At 41.7% G+C, this 23349-nt stretch overlaps 1 protein-coding gene across 1 annotated transcript in view; it reads right to left on the reverse strand.

Moving 5' to 3' along the window:
* Window positions 1–9: 9 nt before the first annotated feature.
* Window positions 10–23349, reverse strand: part of SHLD1 (shieldin complex subunit 1) — a 37211-nt gene continuing 13871 nt past the window's right edge. Inside the window, exon 4 of the mRNA XM_042879106.1 lies at window positions 10–543. Within this exon, the coding sequence (XP_042735040.1) occupies window positions 23–543 (521 nt within the window). The 3' untranslated portion in view covers window positions 10–22. The remainder of the gene's footprint in view (window positions 544–23349) is intronic.

Here is a 23349-nt window from a genome sequence, read left to right on the forward strand (position 1 = left end):
CATAAACAATCCAGCATTTTGATCACTTCTCATGCAGCACATCAGGGCTACGTTCTATCTGTGTTTGTTTGAAGAGGAATTGCAGGATGTCATCTGATAGCCCAGGTGTTCTCTTTCTGTCCTCTACCATGACTTCTCCCTCAGCAGGCTTGGAAAAACATGCAGTAGTGGGGTGGTTTGGAAAGATCTCGCATCTGTCTCTGTTCAAGACAAGCTGGGCCATCTGCAGGCAACGCAATGCATATTTGGTACCATCCCGGTCTGCTAGCTCTGAAATCTTCTTCAAAAGATGTTGTGATGCAGCCTCATAGGTGGGATCCATGCTGTCTGGCTGTTTCTTGCAGTATGTTTTGTAAAAGCTATCGAGAGATTTCCTGATGCTTGCATCTTCCATACTATTGTGTTCATGCATACTTGAGAGAGCAGCATCATTAGGTTCAGTGTGCTCACACATCCTGGCTTCTGGATAACATCTCACATTTGCTTTCTCAGAGCCTCCAGCAGAAAAGTCTGCAGGAACTGTAGAGGGCAGATTGCTGTCTCCTGCAAGAACAAGATCAATGAAACTCATTAGTCACCAGGTCACCCCTGTGGCAAAATCTTTTTTTTCTCCTCCCTCAATGCAGTCTGGCAAACAGGCTCTGTACTGGAGCGAGCGAAGTACATGGCTGCATGCTAGAAGGGCTTGCTGCATAGACTGCTAATTATGAATCTTGTATTGGGGGATCTCATAAATGTCCCAGTTTCATCTCTCTGCAGTCACTGGATGGTACGCGCCTCTACGTTCCTCTCACTCAAAGAGGTTGAAATTGGGACCTGCTGCTGTTAAAGACAACTATTGGCCTACATGAAAGTCAAGTTTGCAGCTGGAATACTTTCTTTTTTTTCTTTTTTTTCTTTCTTCTGTTCTCTTTTTAATCCCTTCCTTTTCATAGTTCTTTGCTCCATTTTTGAGCAAGACCTACAGCCTCCAAGCCAACACTGTAATGGTGACCACACAGAGTTTGGGAAGGAGATCGATAAAGGAAGACCTTGTGTTTTCCCCTGAAATTTCACATTCATAGCCCAGCTACACTAGTCACTCTTTCCACATTCTGAAGTTCTCCCAGTAAAAGCCAAGGACTCACTCTTGTTTAGCTCTTCTTTTCCTTTGCTGACCCACATTTCTAAATGTCAGAGCTCTGGTTCTCTTTTGCCCCAGTGCAATGCAGGGGGAGATACCAATCATAATTAATACACCAGCAGCACAAAGACACTTGGCAGTGGCACGACCAGGATGATCAGAAGCCACATTCAGCTTCTAGTGTAACAGGCCCCCCTAAAGGGATATGGATTTCAGCTCTGCTACCTAGGCAGTCTCTCTAACCACAACCTCATCCTCGAGCCTGCCTCACCAGCCTGTTTGCCAAGCACTTGAGTCACCAACAGGAAAATTTTACAGAGGTTGCATATCCATCATCTGCAGGTTTCATAAGCAAGATGCAGAGGATCAGCACACTGCTTGATCTTCCCTAACTCTGTGAAACACGAAGCAGAGCGCAGCCCTTCATTTCATTAAGAGACACTAGTCAAAGGAAATCTCAGTGTTATGGAAGAAGGCTGCTCCTTACCTCACATATCATCTTGTATACAAAGAGCTTCCCTCCCTTTCTGAGTGGTCAGATTAATTAAAATGAAATTAAGATGTCTGTGCAGCCATACTGTATGTTGCTGCTTTCTCCCTCCCCCTACTTTATTTGATCTTTCTTTTCACTTTGTCTGATTCTGCTGTTTTAAGAACCTCTCTTGCAATATTATTGCCAGTGCAGTACAAAGACAAGCTTAGTGGCCTCCTTTTAACATGAATATATGCCATCAGAGTAGCAAATCAGAGATAATCAAAGAGAACAGGTCTATTTTGTCTCAATCTTTCAGCCTTGATTGCCTATGTTAAATTAGGACTGAAAACTCATGCATCTCCTATAATTCAATCAAGTTTCACTTTTGCTCAGGCTCCAGTTGCAATTGCAAACTACTGTGCCATGCTGTCTTCTTGCTACTTCTTATGTTCAGCTTGCTGTTATATTTTGTAAAATAGCAGTAGCTGTCTCCAGCTACATATCTCAATCCTACTGCACGATCCAGGGAAAGTGAAATCCTGTTGGCTTCATGGTATTGAGGAAGATCTTTGCAATTCTGTTCTGGCTTTCTCTGTAATTATAAATGAGCAGGAGCGATATTTAGCTACTGTCCTCTAATGAAGCAAACTCCATACAATCATCAAAGAAGTGAGGACTATATGTTTGAGGGGTGTACTCTGGGATTTGATTAGTCAGAAAATAATGAATTATATTATTAGGAAGAAAGTTTTCTTTCATTTACTGATTCAAATCTACACAGGTATGTTTTCCCACAGTAGGCCCTATTCTCAATAAATTACACTTCCAGTGAAGTCTTCTTAAAGCAAGACATGAAAACACAGATGTAGAATCTACCAATCTAAAATTCATAAAGTTGCATCTTGCCTGAGCTCTCCTGACAATTTCCTGGTTCCATCTCAAACTACGTTCAGAGACTGATCTTTATGGATACGTTGCACATTTCCCCCACCTAGAAGAGACTGGTCAGGGAAGAGTCCCTCCTCAACACACCTTGAAGAGCTGATGCTGCTGTTCCAACACACAAATGTCCTGAAATATTTATGAACCATGGGGCACATTACCAGTAGCTGGATGCCTGCTAGGTCCAGACAGAGCTTCTCAGCTAGGACACATGTACAGCACACAAGAGTGCCCCACTGCACAAGACAAAGGCAGCATTCTACTGATCAATCCTCCATACTTCTGCATCCACTAAGAAAGCTGGGATTTTCTGATGACATTCAGCAGCATTGCTGCAAAGCTTATACCTCTCTGCTCATCCTTCCATAGCAAACTTAACACATCTTTGTGTTGGCTTGGCCCAATATCTGCAAGTAGTCAACAGTTTCATCGCTAGAGAATATGCCTCAAATAATTAACAATTTTTAATCACTGGTAGTATCAAAAAGGTGTTAAAAGGAGATGGAGAAGTAAATAAACAAACAGGTCATTACTCATGTCTTGATTTCATTTTCACATGATGGATAATCATCAGGAAGAATGTATATTATTTCATTTGTGCCCCCACTCCACACGAATTGAAGATCAGCACTTGCAGCTTATTAGCATGAGGCCCGGGGGCTGATAAAAGGATATTCTTTGTGTTTATAGACCTGCTGATGAAAATTTAAAGTCTCCATCTGGTACAAGCACATAACCTTACCGCCAGAAGCACACAACCAAATCCTGCTTTGGACTTGGACCATTTCCAAGGATACAACAGCTCTGCAATATTATTATTTGCACTTCCACAAAAACGGCTCATGCAGCTGTTTGTCTGTGTTCTAGCACATTTATAAAATAAGACATCCCTTCAACAGCAGAGCTCCCACACTGCTGGCTTCATAGTGGAGATTTCCCCACTGAGGTGGGCAGCAATCCCTGCAGGCGCTTGGGGCTTCTCAGAGCTGGTGCTGCCATGATGCCTGCCTCGGTCCCTTTCAGGGCCTTAGCTAGACAGAAGCAGCTGTTTATTCCTGAGTTATGCCTGCAGTTGGATTTGTCCATGCCTCCTGCCCAATCCCAGATTATCCACTGTGCACATGTGGGCTCCTTTCCAGCCCAGTGCACAAAGGCCCATCCTATTGTCAGGCCTGGAAGATACAAGCTGTAGATCTGAGTAGGTGAGAGCCAAACTAGAATGTTTGTCTCAGAATTTCACATAAATGCTATGAAAATGGCAATTATATCACTTGTTTTAGGGCAGGAACTGTTTATCCCATGGCTTAGGAATGACTAACTACTGGCAGCTGTATGCAGAATGGAGCCCAAGCCCACCGAAACCAACACCAAACCCATACCCACCCTTAAAGACGCTCTGATACTCTCAGGTGTTACTGCAGGAGTCATGCTCAACAAAGACGGAAAGTCCCATCTCCAAATGCAGAGGGCTGCTATGCTACTGGGGCTGGGTTTGCGTTGTTTTTCCTCCTGCAGCTCAAGCCCTTGATCTTTTAGCAATTTGACTGGTCAAACAGAATGGATAACTTGAATCAAGGGCCATTCCTCTCCTTATTGCCTCTGTTGTACCACCCTAAATAAGTATCAAGAAAACTAGAGGATTAGGAAGTGTGAATCATTTATTTGAACAGAACTAAGCTAATGACACAAATCTCCCTTATGTTCACAAGGGTGACTGAAATTCAACTAGACACCAGTTAGGTGATGCTAGAGCACATCTCTACATTGTAAAGTCAACAATGGGACTGCAAACCACAGAGACAGGTTACTCAGGCATTCAACTATGCAATGGTACACTGAGAAAAAGTCTGTTTCCCGCTACAGCCATCCTGTGTGCTCTGAAGGCCAGAAAAGACCATGAGAATCAGCTCAATTGAGCAAATGTCCTTGAGCAACAATTACCACAGAACTGAGCAATGCGACAGTAGAAAGGAAAAACACAAAAGAGAGCTGTATAGAGATAAAATCTTTCATTGGGTGGGACTAATTCAGTAGTCATCACTACTTTGCCTGTTCTGCCTGGGAGCAAATGGGGCTGAGCATAACTGAAATACAGCTTTTTTCCAGAGTAGCTGAAAAGCAGAAGAAGGAGACGTGTCCTAGGTGGGAAGACAAATTCCAGCTGTGGACTCCCACGTCGGAGCTCAAAATGCTGCCTGGCCTGATGCATCACTATGATTTGATGCCAATTTGAAGACCTGCAAGAGACCTCAGATCCTGCCTCTTGGCTCAATTAAGCAGAAAATTAAATGACACTCCCAAACTTTTCCTCAGAGAGGAAGACCTTCCTGCCCTCCTAAGACAATCACCAAACCTGGACATACGTGCCATGCCAGAGAGCTGGTACAGCCCTCTTATCACTTCTTGCCTCTCCATCAGACATGGGCATACGCATGGGAAAGCTCAGGCAGAGGCAACACAGCTTGGGCTTGAACAGAGCTCCCACATGGCAGCAAACCTGTGCCAAACCACATAGCGTGGGGGATGCAGCTATCAGCACAGGCAGCAAGAACAGTTCTCACCTTGCTGCAGAACTACCTATGAGATCATGCACCTTAAAAATATATGCAGTGAGCATTTGAGACAGCTCATGGAAAAAACACTTTTTCCCCTATCCCCCAACCCCAGTCAGGTTGATTTCCAGTGGTAGTGAGGTAATGCAATTCCTTTCTGTTCTAAGAAGAAAGAAAAAAAAAATAGGGAGAATTTAGTAGATCACATTATACCTCAGTCTCACATAGCATCTTGGCTTGCTGGTAATCCCATGTGAGAGCACTTAGCTGGGCAGCTAGACTTTTTGGTACCAAATCCTATTGTCCTGACTTCTATTAACAAAATCTCTACTGATTACAACTGTTAAAAACCCACATGTGAACTGCTGATTGCATCCCTTTACATTGAACACAATAGGCAATAGGCACAAACTGGAACACAAGAAGTTCCACATGAACATGAGGAAAAAAATCTTCACTTTGAGAGTGACAGAGCACTGGGACAGGCTGCCCAGAGAGGCCATGGAGTCTTCTTCTCTGGAAATATCCAAAACTCAGCTGGATACTTCCCTGTGCAACTTGCTGTAGGGAACCTGCTGTAGCAGGGTCTGGACTCAATGGTCTCTAGAGGTCCCTCCCTATGATTCTGTGATGCTATGAACTGGAATATGTTTGTATTTGCATTGTATTTCATATGATTCCCATTACTAACATTTCAGCTGGAAAAGCATCAAAAAGCTAACCTGAAGCCCTTTTTATTAGCTGCCATACAAACACCTATCGCAGTTTCAGTAGCAAACAGATCCTAAAGCCTTTCGAGTACAGTACTAAAAAATTACTGCAGAGTTTACAGTTTCTCTGCCCTCACCTCTGCCTTACCAAAAACAGCTGCTTTCTTCCTGTATCATTGTTTGAAAAACCTTCCAGCAATTAAAGCACAGGCAAAATTGAATTTTCAATGACACTGTAATTAAAAAATATATCATTTTAAGAAGAGTAAATTTGCTCCTTATGGGTATTTAAAATCATGAACTAAAAGTGAAAATAAGAATATTGTAAACCTTGCTACTTTGACATCTCCCTGATGATACAAAACCCAGCCTTCCCATGCCACACTGTGCAACAGGCTACAGCTCACAAGGCAATTATCTTTGAGGTTCTGCTTTACACGTGACACAATCAGCTATTTTGTCCATCCACCAGCCCAGGAGACAGGCACATGTTGCTGTGTCTGATGCTAAGGAGCTGAACAAATGCTGGCTGCTCTGTCAGGAGACCTGGATAAGGTGAGCAGCAGCAAGAACGGAAGGAAGAAGCCAGAGGAATTGGAGGTATGGAGCAGAAAGAGGAAGCAATGATGGAGGAGTAGCATTGGTCATAGCCCAGTACTGAGTCAGGCTCTCTGCCCTGCTCTTCTACATGCTACACGCTTGTGTAAAAAGCTAGGGGGAGAAGTGGGGGATCTTTAATTTGTGCGGGGAAAAGGCATACGCAGCTATTCTGGGGAAGCATAAACCCTTCCTCTTCTAACTCCCCCAGGAATTTGAAATTCAAGAAAAAGCCTGGCAAATGGTAAAGTGCTTCTGAAATGCAATAAGCAGGCATAGCTCATCCCCCTAGACACTCTTCCAAATGTCACACTTGGTATTAAGCTCTATCCTGCTCTGAGAGCTCACAGTTGATGCCTGCTGCACCGTGCTTTGAAGACAGCTGGAAACCTCAGCTAAACAAAAAGGTAAACAAAATCTTTCAGAGGAAGCACTAGTTAGACACTCTGGATTTAATAAACCACTGAGCTAGTCAGCTACAGTATGAATTGATTAACACCCCTTATTTTCTGAAAGCCAAGACATCGGCACAGCTGTCATCTCACAAATCTGTTCCTTAGCAACCAAACACCATGGTCCAGGGCAGTAAGGATGGGCAGAAGCAGCAGCAACGCCATAAATACCTTCACATACAGCTGTGCCCCAGAAAGAGCCTTGTGCGGATTTATCCTCAGCAGTGGGCATTGGATGCAACTGCCTGTGAACAGGTTGCTCTAAGTTCTAAAATTAGAAATAGCAAAGTTGGAAAGAGCTTCTCATTTAAGTTATTTAGAGTGGTTCTGCAGCCAGTAAAAAATCCAAGAATATCCCAGATGCGTCAAGTTGTGATTAAACACAGCTCCTTAAGATCTAAGGTTAAAGATTCTACTACCAACAATAACCTTCTCTGGAGCAGAAATAGGCAGTTGAAAACTTCTGAAGTTGTTACCCTGCAGATAAGGGGATCGAGGGCTATATTAAAACTGCAGCTATCTGCTGCTTTCCTACCACATACGTAGTCTTGAGAAATGACAACAAAACTCACCTTGTATATGTAATACCAAAGGCACCAATTTCCAAGAAGAAACTCTGACAAGGCTTCTTAAAGTAATTGCTCAGATTCCAATTAGGCATTAGCAGAGCATGTTCACAGGCACAGATACAGCAATGCTGTGCTAGATCAGTCTCTCCTTAGCCATAGCAAAATATCCCAGTGGGTTTTCAATCTTTGACAGCCAAGATGCAACAGGAACATCCTTAAACCAAGCCTCCACCTCCTCCCAAAGTGAAAGTAAGAAGCATGCTCTCTTGTGAAGTCTCATCCTCACTGTGAAAACACCAATGCTGCCCATGGGGAGGATTTGCACCATTTGAGACTGGAGCCCAGTTTGACCCCTTTCTTCCTGTGACCTGGGAGAAAGCTCTTATTAAAAAGATCATACTTTCCTCTCTGGTGAGAAACAATTCTGTTTGCACTATTTTCATTTCATAAATCCAACAAGAATTTCATGAAGGAAAACTAGGATCTGCATGTTATGGTGCCTTTCTCACTTACGCTGCACAGCTAAAGCAAATGGAGTTGTTTCTCCTTGTATTTTCTTCCTGCCTAGAGATTATGAAACTGCAGTCTTGCCCATTCTCTTTTTCCAGCTGACTCTATGACCCCTTCACAAACTGTTAAGCTTTCTGACATAACAAGAATTTTTCAAAGAATCTCAACTGAGAACTAAGGAATTCTTATTCAGCCCTTGGGTCTGGTTACTAGCTAGTTAACTCCAGAACTGGGAGGAAGGCTTTCTATGCCCTCCTCTTTGTCTGGGAGGTGAGCAACTCACTGGGGAACCTGAGTCATCCAAGGCGATCTCTTGCAGAGACAAAAAGAACTTCTTCACAGATCTAAGGTAAAAGATGAGCAGAAAAAAAACTTCCAGTTTCTGGCAAGATGCATAATGAGGGAAAAATTCTGCACTTGCTGATGTTGCCATGCAGAACTGATGAAGTCAAGAACTTAAATTAAAAGAAAACTTGAACATCTACCTGGATGACAATTAGCGATCATACACAAGTCTGACAAAAAAAATCTAAAAGTTACTAAATCCCATTCTTTAACAAATCCTCTGCTAGAGACAAGAATGGGTCTCAACAGATAGCACATTGTATGCTGCAGGCACCCATTCTGGAGGACGGGGATGAAATGAAGAATGGAAAAGTGCCTCTCATTCCAATAATGACCACTCGCAATGACAGGAAGCAACTCTACAGCACAAGTCTTACCAGGCAATACAGTACCATTATAGTTCCCAGAATTAAAAACAAAACCCAAAGCAATATCCCTCATTGATATACGAAATACTTTCATTCAGTCACACATTTTCAGCACTCAAGAGAAGCCAGCAATTTTCAGCTGATGCCTTTGGCGAGAACACAAACAGATGGCTCTCACTGGTGATCAATAGCTCCGATTTCAACAACAGTTTTAAAAAAGAATTCTACTCTCCATATTTGATTGTAGAGTGACATGCATGACAGCTTTCCTGGAAAAAAAAAACAACAACAAAACAAGAATACAATACTATTCATACAGATAAAGCAGAAGATGAGCCTTCCAACCACATAAGCCCAGCTCTTGTCACTGCAAGCAACTTGAGATCACAATTTTTTTTTTTATCCAGACAGCTTCTAGACCAAGAAAATATTGCAGAGCAAGATCATCTTAAGCACCTTTCTTAAACAGTGGTTAAAATTATACTGCTTGTACATACTTCTGAGAGCAAGAGACTAACATTCTATAATATTATAATATCCATCTTAAAGGGGAGCAATGCAATGAAAATGATGCCTGGGTACCACAGGACACATGTAAACCTGGTACTGCGGGGAACAGAAAGCACTTAAACATCAGAGGTGGAAAATTCAGTCAAATATGGCAGACAAAGGTGAAGACTAAATGAAATATAACTTCCTCCCAATTCTTCAACCTCCCCAGTCATTTACATCTGTAATTTTGTTGAAATTTCTACCAACTTATTTGGGATCCCAAATCAGTGAATTGATTTGCAGCAGTTTTGAGCACACAGATGCTCTTCTCAAGTTTCACAGAAGCCAGAGAGATTTCAGCTCTTTGGAAGACAGTGAAGTCACCTTTAACAACTTGAATGCTACTAATTCCTTAGTAGCAGCTTATTGTACGCACATTGTACAACAGAGAAACAAGACAGGTGTCTTTGGCTATTAGATTTGGAAGTTCTCCTTTTTTGTCTTTTTCTAAGGCCGAAAGCATCAATATGGGCATACCAAAGAGCTGCTCAGAGATTGGACTTATTCTCTGTAATGTCAAAGAAATAGATGAACACGTGCAGTCTGTCTTTCTTCAGATCAAAGTTTTCTACCTCCAGTCAGGACTAACTTTCACAAGAACAACAGAGGGACATTGGCAAAGATCTAGGCTTTCTCAAATTGCTTGCAGTAAGATGACTGTGAAGCTGTGCCTCTTGTCTGCATCATGCTCCTGAAAATATGCTGTATGTCACAGAAGCATAGCAAGGCTTGCATTTACTATAAACATAAATGTAGAAGAAAAGCAAACAAAGAAAACCCTTAAAAAGCACAGGCAAACAGCACATGCAAAAGTAAAGAAATCTACTGATATTCTGACAAAGATTTGAACACAGAGTGAGGCATTTCCCAGCCTCCCCACAGGCTGGATACAGCTGTGTGCATGGAGGACGCTGTGCAGACATGCAGTCAGCCACACAACACCTGGGCAATGAAAGAGCAGCTCTGTCCTGTCCCCAGCTCCAGTCACACAGCCTGGGGCTGCTTTTTGTGCACTGCCAGAAAATGTTTGTACATCAGATATTGATTAAAATCATTCTTATTAAAAAAAAAAAAGACTCAAAAAAGTTTCTTTCCATATGGAAGCAAGATACCAATCTCCTTCTATGAACTTTCCACAGGCTAAACAAAACATCCTCATATTGAAGAAAGCAGAGAGTCAGATTATCAAACAGTCATCAAGAAATTTTCAAGAGGCAGAAAATGTAATTTCAACAGAGTGCAATGAAAAGCAAGTGAGATGTACAAGTTTAATAACTTAGAGGTATTTGTTTGTCACTAGTCTGTGGCATTTCGGCTCACCAGTTTAAAAGCACGCTGTATAAACACCTGAGCCATCGAGTCCTTTTGCAATATTGAAGTAACAAGCAAAGAGAATATTAGACTGATGGGCACATTTACAGGCCGTTCACAAATGATGGAGAATGAGAAGCACAAGGCTTTCTTTTTAATTATCTGCATGTCTTGCTGGAAATCTCTAAAAGTCTCTTCATCAGAACCACAGAAAATTGGGTTTTGAATGGAAGTGCTTTGCCATTTAATCAATCAGCTTTCTGCAGGAATTTCTGCATTGCAAGCATCCGCAAATTGAAATTGGAAATGTTTATAAGGTAAGAAGTGCATGAGGAGTGAATCTTCAGGTCCTTAATGGGCTGGCTCACCTGCCAAGCTTCACTTCTCAGATAGTGGCATGGCTGCGTGGTTCTATAAGCCTCTGAATAGACTAAAAGCCAGAAAGACATACCATAAGGGAGAAAGTCTTTAAAAGAGGAGTATGACTTGACTTTAAAAAGGAGAAAAGTGAGAAAAGTCACTCAGCAGTAAAATACAGCAGTCAACTTTCCTATTTTCTCACCTTGTCCTCTCAACCAGTCATGAGAACGGCTTGGTGCTCCCCTGCTGTAACAGCTTTGTCCTCTGAGGCCAAACAGTAAAAGCTTTTCCACACTTCAGGTTTGTTTGCATCCCTTTGCTGGCTCCACGGCCTATTAATCCTGCATTTTATGCTGGTTTCTTAGCCATAAGCAGATCTGTGTGCACTCAAACCTCTGATTTCAGCCTCAAACCAAAGACTTCAATTGAATTATTCATGCACACAACTGGAGGCAAACCATGAAGGTCAGTGAGAGCCCAGATCTTTTTCCAAGCCAAAGTGGAAGACCACATTCCCTATACCATATCCAGCACTGCCTAGCTAGCCAGCAGCAATTCTGTGCTGGATGCTCTGCTGAGAGGCTGTACAAGAGCCTGAGGCTTGATGAGAACCACTTGCTCAGACAGTTCTTCAGCAACATCTTCAACTACTGATGAACTGTGGTTAGTGATAGTTACTGCAAACACAACATATTTTTCCATTACATTTGCAACACAGATGTTTAAGCCACACAACAATGTTCAGAAAAGATTTTGCATTACTGCACACAGCTTGAAAATATTTATACGACTACTTGTGAACAAAAACTAATTATTTCCTGCAAAATAAGGTAAATAAAAGGACAGATAAGCCAGAGCAAGTTGTGGCAATTCAAATTTTCCTTTACCCAAGGAAACGTTTTTCACCAACCTCAGATCATGATATTGTTTAACTGAACTTAGCCACCTCATTCAAAAATGATCACTCAACTAACAAGGTAGGGAAAAAGACAACACTTCTAAAATAGGTAGGAGTGTTAAGGCTACGTTAATCTTCATAAAAGCCGCATGGATCTACAAACACTGCAATGCATTTTTCAAAACCCATCTGATATTTGTTTGTGTAAATATCTGCAGAATTTAAAAACAGCCAAAACCAGCTGTTTTTAGAACAACCTCGACTTTTTTCCAAGCAACAGGAGAACATTTATTTGTATGACTTCCACAAGAGCAGAGTGATGAATTACAAACACATTTGCTTAGAATTTGTTCCCCAGGTATGGGTCTGGGAAAGCAGACAACCAGATATGAGGAAACAGCAGTAAACTTGTAGTCAATTGATTAGAATCTCAAAGGCATCTGGTTTGTATTTTAACTGTGAAACAACCAATGTTATTGAGGCATTCAGCAATTTCCATTGTTCTTTTGTCATCTAACTGAAAACACAGGTCTCCACGTGCAACTGCATCCTAAAGAGCAAGTGAAGGTTGGTATGTCTGCAAATAGTGCTCTACTTATTGAAAATTTCAGCAACTGCACATTGTTAGCTTGCATGAAAAAGTAATCTGAAAAGAAAACCTGTTTTGAAATCAGTCCACGTTGAAATAAAAGGGAGAGATGTATTTAAATCAGTCCCCACCAGGATGATATTTAGTTACTTCTGGCACTCTGGGAGCCACTTACTAGTGCTCCTGGCAAACACTGATGCAAACAGTACATCATATTAATGTAGCACTTCACCAGTTGAAAGGAAAAAGCAAATATTTAAAGCAACAAATGCCTAAATATTGGACAATGATAAAATTGAATTATGTGTGTAGGATTCTTTCGGGTTTCGGGGGTTTTGTTTTGTAGTTGTTTTTTTTTTTTTTTTTGCAAATTTTACAGTGTTTGGTTTCTTACATCCAGTCCAGAATTTTTTCTGACAGTTGAGCTCTGGTACAAGAGAGAGCATAATAATATGGGCATTGGGGACACCCTCAGTAAGTTTGCAGATGACACCAAGTAGGCTGGAAGTGCCAATGGGCCTGGGGGTAGCAAGGCCCTACAGAGGGATCTGGACAGGCTGGATCGCTAGGCTGAAGCCATTGGACTGGATGATCTTGAAGGTCTTTTCCAACCTTGGTGATTCTGCAAAGCTAAAGGTTCAGATTTGAGATAGGTTGGTGAGGTGGGATTTGACAGTATAGATAATATAGCCGGACTACACAAGTTGGAGATGTTCTTTTAGTTGTTCTGTGTTGCTTTTTTTTTTATCCCCAGCATTTATGATCAGCTTAATAATTTTGTTTTAAATGGCCTAAAGAAAACCTAATTCAAACAGATTGGCTTCTGTAATTGTAGTAAATACATCTGTTTTATTTGTAAATAAAGCAGGGAATTCTGAAGTAAAAGCTTTCAGTGAACATTTTCAGCCTATCTTGAAATTGGTCTTCAAAGTCTACTTAATGCTTATTTCAGTTCAAGTGTAGACAACATGTGGAATCCAAGGATAAAAGTAACGAATTAGTATTCTGCCACCTTGACAACCCACTTCCTTAATCTTACATTTTCTCAGCAGATTGATTTTTCTCCTAAGCCACTCTCGGAGCCTTGCTGACCTCATGAGAAACAGCACTTCTGCAGACTGAATAGACACTTCTGTCTCTTAAAGATGGTGTAGCTACAGGTACAGAAACACACCAGAAAATGCCAATATCCAAAGATACTGGACCTGGAGCATGTCAAAGACGGGCACTGAAACTGCAAAGGGTCTTGAGCTCAAGTCTTATGAGGAGTCGCTGAGGGAGCTGGAATGGATCGGTCTGGAGAAGAAGCAGCTCAGGGGAGACCTCATTGCTCTCCACAGCTGCTTGAAAGGAAAGCTGTAGTGAGGTGCGGGTTGGCCTCTTCTCCATGCAACAGCAATAGGACAAAAGGGAATGGCCTTAAGCTGTGCCAGAAGAGGTTCAGTCTGGATATTGGAAAAACTTCTCTCCAAAAGAGCGGTGTAACAGTGGCATAGGCTGCCCATGGAGGTGGTGGAGTCAGCGTGCCTGGAGGTACTCAAAATACACGGAGACATGGCACTGAGGGATGTGGTCAGTGGGCAGTATTGATGGTAGGTGGATGGTTGGACTAGATTATCTTAGTCATCTTTTCCAACCTTCATGATTCTATGATTCTATTATGTGATTGCAAAAATAACCTGGATATGGACATCATCATTAACTTGCAAATTAAGTGAGTAGGTTCATATTCTATTAATTTAATTAAGTCGGGACAACTCTCAGAAAATAAAATTGACATCCAAGGGATCCACAGCTCCAAAACATTAAAACCTATCACAGCACAACAGTCCTTCATTTTGTCCGCTCTACAGACAAATCCACTTTCACATTCTTCCATCTCCTTTTGGCCACTTTTACTGCTCAAGGTTAATTGTGACTTTTAAGACAAAACAGATACAATCTAAAGCTTCCTTTATCTGAAAGAATATTTTATGTGTTAAAGGGACGAAGAATGGCTGAAGCCCTTGAGTAAGGAATTGAGTCCAGATATAATAAAGGTCACTGAGAATTAAAATGAGACAAATATTTGGTATAGAGGGAGGTGTCCCTGCCTAAAGCAAGGGGGTTGGAACTAGTTGATCTTAAAGGTCACTTCAAACACAGACCATTCTATGATTCTATGATTTTATGACTTTTCTGTAAAAAGGCTCTGCTGTGCCCGTAGCACTCAAGCTTAAAGAAGGTAGTTCAAGCTTAAAGAAGGTATATTTAGGCTGGATATAAGGAAAATCTTTTACAGGGAGAGTGGTGAAGCACTGGAACAGGTTGCCCAGTTATGTGGTTGATGTCCTGTCCCTGGAGAGTTTCAAGGTGATGCTGGATCAACCTTGTTCATAGCAGGGGAGTTGGACTAGCCAACCTTTAAAGGTCCCTTCCAACTCCAAGGATCCTATGGTTCTAGTGTCCCTCCATCCCACAGATACCATAATTCTTTGTAATTAAAAAAAAAAAAATAATAACAGGTCAGTCTGCTATAGCATAGACCTGAAAAAAATTCATAGATTAAAAGTACTCAAACAGAGATAGGGATAAGAGGCAAACTTTATCAACAGTAGCTGCTGGCTTTCTAGCCTCCCTCTCTGTGGCACTGTTCACACTGTTTGGTCAACTGATGTCCTGCATCTTCTGATGCTGCAGAACACCAGCTGCTCCATGTCACCTATGGGTCTGCTTGTGCCTCCCCATGATTGAGAGGTCAGACTCCCAACACAAATGTCCAGAGATTACAAATAACAAGGCATCTATTTTCTCCTTACAGAATTTTCCTTCCTGTTGCAAAGCACAAATTTAAAGAAAATTTCAAATAAATGCAAAAAACCAGCAGCTCTTATGTTAGTACAGAAAGCCCTACGCTTTTAAAATGTAGTTTACATGAAAGGAGACAAAAGGATCTTCTAATCTTTAGCAAAAAAACAAAACAAAACAACAACAACAAAAAAAAAAAAAAGAAACAGCCCAAGGCAAAAAAAGGTGATTGGAAAGAAATTACATCCTGGCTAAAGGTAAATTATATTACAGACAGCTAGCTGGACAATAGGAACACTGTGGACTGTGATACATATCAAAATAAATTTAATTACCCTTAAAAATCAGAGAATCTGTAAGTTTACCTAAAATATGGGAATTGAGCTTTTAATTGTTTTCAATGCAGACACAAACAGAAGATGTTGATTAACTTACCAGGCTCAAGAGAGGTAATTACTTTGCAGAAGATGCATCTGTAAGAGCATCTCTGTGACAGCTCCAGATTTAATCTGCCTTTGTTTTATGAAGACCATCTGCACAAATTATTTTTTTGCCTCAATTTTGGGTTTTGAGATGAACTCTGCTCAGACAACCCAAAACTCAATTACAGCCCAGTATCAGGATCTTCTGTTGCTACAGAGACGTGCTACAGAAGTTGAATGAAAGCTCCCTAGCTGAAAACAATTTCCTTAAAAAAAAAAGTTTCCAATATTTAAAAAATATTAAAAAGATGAAAGAACAGATGAACAGATTACTGAGAAAATATGAAAGAATATTTTAAACTTTTTTTTCTTTTTACTGGAAACAAGCTAAGGTGTATTAAAATAAAATACCCTCTTACAGCTAACTTGTTTGTTCATTTTGCAATGTTACCCAAAGAGCAGAGCAGCCAGGTAGCAATATTCTGTTACACTATAAAATCACAGATTTGAAAGATGGTTACAAGAGGCGCCAACACCTTTGTAGCAGCTTTTCCAACACCACTTCTCAGACTGCTGCAGGCCGTAACACCAATGTCCAGCTCTCCCTGTGCTCTGAAGCAGCAGTAGAGAAGGGTGCAACCTCACCATGCTACAAGTGTGGATCAGTGACTCCAGCATCAGCCTCGTGCCTTTAATTCCCTTGGCTTTGCTGCCACTCTGACCTTGACTTTGTCAAGGTGTTCCCCTTCTCGGGGCACTCTTAGCTCTGCATTTCCTGTAGGGCAACACTCACCAGTATCTATGATGCACAACATGAGCAGCCCAGTTTCTTGCCTGGAGTTGACACTGCTCAGACCCATAAGCAACTCAAAGGCACGGGGAGCGCTCCAGTTCCGTCAAAGGACTTGCTATACTCCTTGCACAGGACTTGACTACGAAAGAAAAAAGCCTCACTGAGCAGAATTACAATTAGTCTCCAGAAAAGCAAAGGAATCCTTCTTTGGACTGCTTCCCAACTATACTCTCAGCCAGAAATGTCCATATTTATTCTTGATATGATCTTGGAGAGATTGATTAAATCTAAGGCAAAGGATTATTAGACCTGTAGAATACCAAAAATTGCATCCCCTTTTCTCCCATGCCCAGCCAACAGCTCATCAATACAGCACCTCTCAATGAGCCTGCATAAAATGCTACTCTTCAAACCTGTTTGTCCCCACCATCCTTCTGGAGCAAAGGCCTGCGCTCAAGGCAAGGGAGGGCACACAATAGTTTCTGCAGTTTTGACAAACAAAAGCATCATCTGTGTGTGAGCACCATTCTCAAATACATTATCAGCTGAAAAAGCCATCTCTCGGGCAAGGCTTGAGCTCTCCTCCCCACACCTCACCACCTGCACTTGTTCCCCACACATTTTGTGTTTGGAGCCACGGATAGGTAGGAAAAGATCAGTAGATTTCACTTATTCAAATTAATCCACTCAATAATTACCCCATCCACAGCAGGTCCTCTCTAATGTGCCCTGAGAGGCATGGTTTTGGGAGGCATTCACTGACTGACACTGTTCAAAATGAAGTGATTAGTGCTCACTTACATGCTGTCCTACAGATGCACGTATGCTGCAAGGTGGCACACATCATCCAGCTCCAAGAGCACCCTTTGAATCAATATAAAGCTGATACACAACAGATGGTTTACGGCACCTCCATTGTCTTAAGTGGGTTGTTTTTTTTTTGCCTTTAAGCAGGATTCAACATGAACCAAGGCACATTTGGGACAGCAGTATTTTTCAAAGACCATACTGAGCCTCCGGGAGTAATTCACATGAACACTGATGAAACCAGAGATGTTCCTGCAAACATGCCCAGAGGAAAACAAAGACAGTTTTGTGAAAAGTATTACAGAAAAGAACAAGAGTAAAATCAACATAGCCATGTAGATGATGCACTAATAGATGCAGAACTGAGGACTTAACCTCTTCTTCAGGTTATTAACAGCTGTAGGAAGAGACAGAGGCAACTAAGTCTTGGTGAGTCATAACACTAGATACCATTTAACATCCAGAAATAGTTTGGCTCTGGCCTAATAACTTTTGTTCTGCAATAACATGCAGTAATGGTAGCAGTATACCTGGCAAGCCAGAGTAACACCTCGATCCATAGTTATACTCCAGCCTTCAAAAGAGAAAGCAGAGACCAGAAGGTGCTACTTGGCACACCATTTCCTTCCCCATTTTGGTACCTCTCAATATCATAGCCTTACTATCAAAGCCAAGGCTTGCTCAAACTGCCAGAAATAAAAGCAATATGCTCTCCCAAATGCAAAACTTCAGAATGACTGGACTCCAAGCAGGAAAAAGCCTTTTACTAAAGGAAAACTCCAAACACATTACTAGTTACAATAGCTTTCAAAACAGGAGTGAAGCTTGCTTACTTAATCATGCAACAATCAAGGGACAGAACCAGATTTCTATAGCAAGCCAACAACATGCCAGCTGAGAAGAATAAGAAAGGTCTGTTTGAGAGGTAAGGAGAAGTAAAGAGCCCTACCAGGGCTTCAAATCTCCTGAAAGATTCAGATTACATCTGTTCACTGAGGCTAGTGGATCAAACCAAGCTTTCTGTCTTCTCTCATTGTCTTAGGATTCCTCCGGTCATACTGATATCTACTCCAGAACTAAACAAGAACTGAAATGTGCAGGATCTTAAGGCACATAGAATTATGATATTTATCAGGTGGACAGCAGTTATTCACTGTAATGCCATATATTCCTTTCTACAGCTTAGCTGCATGGAGAATTTGGCTGTTGGACAGCCACTCATCTGTTTAGTATCAGCTTGGAAAGGAAAATTCTGTTCTTAGAGCACAGCTGAGAAAAGATGAACTGATAGCAGAGACTCCTTCTAGAGCCTTTCAGAGGGATTTCCTTCTGAAATGTCTTACCTGTAAGAACTGGCTACACTGGTGTACAGGAACTGCTGAATCACAGCCTGAACCTCTGATTGATCACCTGAGGCGAGCACTGAGTCAGCCAGAGGAGCACAGGTGAAGGCAATTCACCTGTGCTGCTGGAAGGGGTGGAGCCTGGTTCCACTTCTCCTAGGCCCATCTAAGAGCTGACTGGCAGTGGGGAAGGATCTCTTCTGGAGATCCACTCCGCTGGAGTTTCATAAGCGAGCCCAGGATATGGGTAAGCATCCTATCTATTCTCTTTTTGTTATTCTAACCTGCTTTGTCTAACTCTCCTGTTTATTTCCTAATTATAACATCTTAATATTCATTGATTATACACCTGGTTTACTATTTTATTTTATTTTTTAATAGAAGGAGGCAGGAGGCACATTGCTATGGTACGAGAAAACACAGCCTGCAACACTACAATACAAACACAGACAGATATTGGCATCTGGAATCAGCATAGTAATTTTCCTCTGTGCAAAAGGGAAGACTTTCAGCAATAACAATGCAAGTTACAACTTCAAAGTATTAAAACCAGCCGCATGCATTTTTTAAAGCTGGATTATTGTCTAAAAGATACCATAAGGTTTTACACAACCTCGTTTTATGACCAACTCATAGCACGGTGTAAAGAAACAGCAGTTGACTAATCTGTGATCAAATGGGAAGGCTTGTTTAGAAATATCTCTTTGGCAGACATTGTTAACGCAAGAGAAATTGACAAGAATTGAAGTGACTGAATATTTTGTGCATGTGTGTGGGAACAGTATGGACAAAAACAGCACTCAGTTTTCTGTGTGAAGAATCACATCTGCCAACAACGTATGTTCACCCTCTTTCCCCACATGATTTAACTTACTCCTGAAGTCGTGCATCTTGCAGTTGTTAATTATAGAGCACAACATTTGCATTCTCAATATAAGATCCAGCTTCCAACCTCACTTTTGCTTTCATCCTCTGCAAAGAATGTTTCCTCTTTTTTAGGAGGGAAAAAAAAAATCACAGCTACAGTAGACTGCTGAGGGCCAATATGCAGGATTTCTTAACAGTACAAAAGTACTTTTCTTTCTGTTTCAAGGTTGCCAGGCTGAAGAACACTGACACTTCCTCTCATTTAATCTAACGCAGGAATGAAACCCACTGGCGCAAATTCAGTGACTCAGCCACTGGAGTTAACTTCACCTCTGGAATGCTGCCACAGGCTCTGCAGATGATTCACACACGCTATTTATTAGACAAGTGCCACATCTAAAATAATAATTAGCAGCAATAACAAACATCCTATCACAAAGCACTGGTGCAGCATGAAACGGATTTTCTCAAGTTATTGTATTTTGCATCTTCTGCTGCTTTCATTACATTTTAATTAAAACAGCATCAGGAGAAAAATTAACCTAGGAATAGCCTCATTAGACATCCAGAGAAGAAGCAATGCAGAGCAATGTTAAATTTAGCAGTGACTGCAGATGAAAGATTGTAAATCAGTTTCAGCTTCAATCCAGAATTTCAACCAAAAGTTCATCTCTTTAAGAAATTACTCCTAAATTACAAGACACCTTGAAGCAGATCCCACTTGTGCTATGCAACAACCAGGAGTAAAGATGATATGTTTAGCTGCAGTCTTCATACAAGAGAAGTACAGAGGAATAACTGCATGCGTCAGTACATCAGGCTGACCTGCTGGAGAGGAGCTCTGCAGAGGAGGACCTGGGGGCCCAGGTGGCCAACGGGTTGGCCATGAGCCAGAAGTGCATCCTGGTGGCCAAAAAGGCCAACGGGACCCTGGGGTGCATTCAAAATGGAGTGGCCAGCAGAGTGAGGGAGGTGATTTTCCCCTTCAACTCTGCCCTGGTGAGGCCACATCTGGAGTGCTGCATTCAATTCTGGGCTCACCGGTTCAAAAGACAGGGATCTCCTAGAGAGGGGCTACAGAGATTATGAGGGCCTGGAGCATCACCTGAATGAGGAAAGTCTGACAGACCTGGGGTTATCCAGCCTGGAGAAGACTGAGAGGGGATTTTATCAATGCTTATAAACATCTAAAGACTGGGAGCCAAGTGGATGAAGCCAGACTCTTTTCAGTGCTCTGCAGCAACAAAAGAAAGGGCAATAGGCACAAACTGAAACGCAAGATGATCCACATGAACAAGAGGAAAAGCTTCTTTACTGTGATAGGACTGGAACAGGCTGCCCAGGGTGGTTGTGGGGTCTCCTCCAGTGATATTCAAAACCTGCCTGGACACTTCCTTGTGCAACCTAGAGAACTTGTTTTAGAAGGAGGTTGGACTAGATGATCTCTAGAGGTCCTTTCCAACTCCTTGAGTTGTGACTGTGAACATTTTTTTTTATTTTTAAACTTGGAGCATTAACTAACATCCAACCCCTATACTCAGTTCCCCTCTTGCTTCTGTTTTTGAGCAGGTTATCCAAGAAAGTACTTCAGAAGTGCAGACTACTGACGGCAAGAGTTGTGCCCACTAAAACACTGATAATAGCTGTCACCATCTGCACAACAGAAATCTTGCCCTTTCTAAAGAGGTAAGGAAGATGCTTCCAGGCAGTATCAGATCACAAGTGTTCCGAGTCCATTACATCCCTTCCACACGTGGTCTGTTCTACGTGGCAAACAGGGAGATGTGCATGGGACCCAACACTTCCAACTAGGCAGTGATTAGTACAAGCTGTATACACCATCCCATATATTCAACGTCTCTGCAATGTGTCAGCAAGAACTACTTGACATAGGTTATTCTTATTATCCAAGCCAGTGTATAATCCTTTTTTTAATGTTGCTAAGATCTCAACCTCAATTTCCTGTAGCAGTGAGTTTTGTAATCTTCCTACTTGCTGTGTAAAAAAGTGCTTAATATTGATTTTACTGCCCTTCCTTTTCCTCATCTCCTAAACCGTGCAGAAACAACATTCAGATTCCTTCTTAGATCATTAGTATTTTCCAGACTTACCTTTTCCTCTATACAAAATGGTCTGTATAAAATATACCCCTATGACACCGCTGGAATCAAAATGCAGATGTTATGCTGTACTTATCTGTTCTCCTATATTAAATTTTCTCTGGTTCTTTTTTATTTGTCTTTCGAGATTTAATTTTTTTTTTTTCCCCGCAAGGCATCAATAGCCTATGAACAGCCTGCAGTACAAAACAGGCTTTAGTACTACCACACAACATATAATTAGAGTTGTATAAAATAGTCTGTGGACAATTATGGATAGTAGAAATACAAAGGATTTATTTTCTTGACAAACTCAACTAACTTTTGGAATAAGACTATCTGTAGACCACAGGGAGCGCTTTCTTCATAAAACACAGTCAATCTGGAAAAAGCTCAAACTACCACTTACCTCCATCCACAAATGAACATAAGCAGAGCACAGCCAGAAAACCTTCAACATGCTGAAAAGAACTGCAAGCAGCACAAAATGCTGCTATTTGCTTGCCAGTGCTTATTATAGCAGTGAATAACCAGCTGCCTGCTACCCTTTGCATATAGACTTAGAGGAGAGGCTCATTGTAAACACAGAAATACTGCACAGGCTGACAGCCTTCCATCTGTTTGTGGAGATTTTATTGAAATATATATGTGTGCCTGTATGAGCTAGCAAAGGGATTTAGCTACTGTGAAATCTATAGTATGCAATGCTGGGAAGGCAGCCATTAAACTTAGGAAATGAAGGGAGAAATTAGAGGCAAGGCGGCTCCAGGATAAAACTTCATGCACTATAACCCACATTGATGCTGAGTCACAGGGCTACATTGTTTTGTTTAAAAAAATGGTGTGGATGATGAAAGTGTGCTGTATTTTATACTCACAGTCTGCTCCTAAAGGGTTATGAGTCACTGTTTTATGTGCTTTTATGCTGCAGCCTTGTCAGCTGCACATCAACGAGCTCAGTTAAGTACAACACAGAAACAGGAAGAAAAAAAAAAGAGGCCTAGAGTAAGGCAGACACAACTAGTTTAAATCCAGGGCCAGACTGCCCCCACTTACGTAATTTATTTCTGTGATAGGTGCCTGTGCTGTGAGGCTCTAGGAATATTTCATCTGGACCTGATCCACATGGCACAAGCCAGATGCTATACAGCAGAAGCAAAAGGGACATCAAGAACCGTGTGTGAATTCAAAAGCAGGGACTGAAAAAGTACACAGAAAAAGCAGGGATCAACTCCACAGTGATCCCCGCAATCCTGGGACTGATTCAGACACATCACTACAGAGAGCAGAGACATTTCAGAAGCTGGTATGGCTGAGCAGGTAGCACCACTATGCCCTACCTTCTCACACAGTCACAGAGCATCACCTGCAATGCTCCAGATTCTGAATCTGCTGGAAGCTCTGCTCACATGCAGGGAACAGAGGCATCCCTGCCTGCAGCCTTCTGCTTGGCTCTTACTCCAAATTTCCTGTGGCAGAATTAGTTTGGAACAAGTTGCATCCTCTCATAGTCTGGCCTCCCTGCTAAGTAGAGTCTAGGGAGCACAGCAAGGATGACAGCTCCTCATTTCAGCAGCGCCAGCAGCCCTTTTTCCTCCTCCTCCCTGCTGCCAGCCACTGAGGATTCCCTGAGATGCATTTCTCTATTGCCAATTCAGAGCAGCATCCAAAAAAGCTTCAAAGTCACAGAATGAATTCAGAAGCAATATGAGACCATGACAATCAGGGCAGATGTATCATCTTTTCTCTTGCCGGGCATCAATTACAATTTTCAGGTCTGACAAACGATCATTTTTCTAGCACACAGCCGTGCTCTACGTCTGAGAAGGGGTTTCAAGGATAGAGGTTTGTGCAGGGAATGCCTTCCAGTGAAAAAGA

Source organism: Lagopus leucura, unplaced genomic scaffold (assembly GCF_019238085.1).
Source record: "Lagopus leucura isolate 7727_CA_CO unplaced genomic scaffold, USGS_WTPT01 Super-Scaffold_73, whole genome shotgun sequence".
NCBI lineage: Eukaryota > Metazoa > Chordata > Aves > Galliformes > Phasianidae > Lagopus > Lagopus leucura.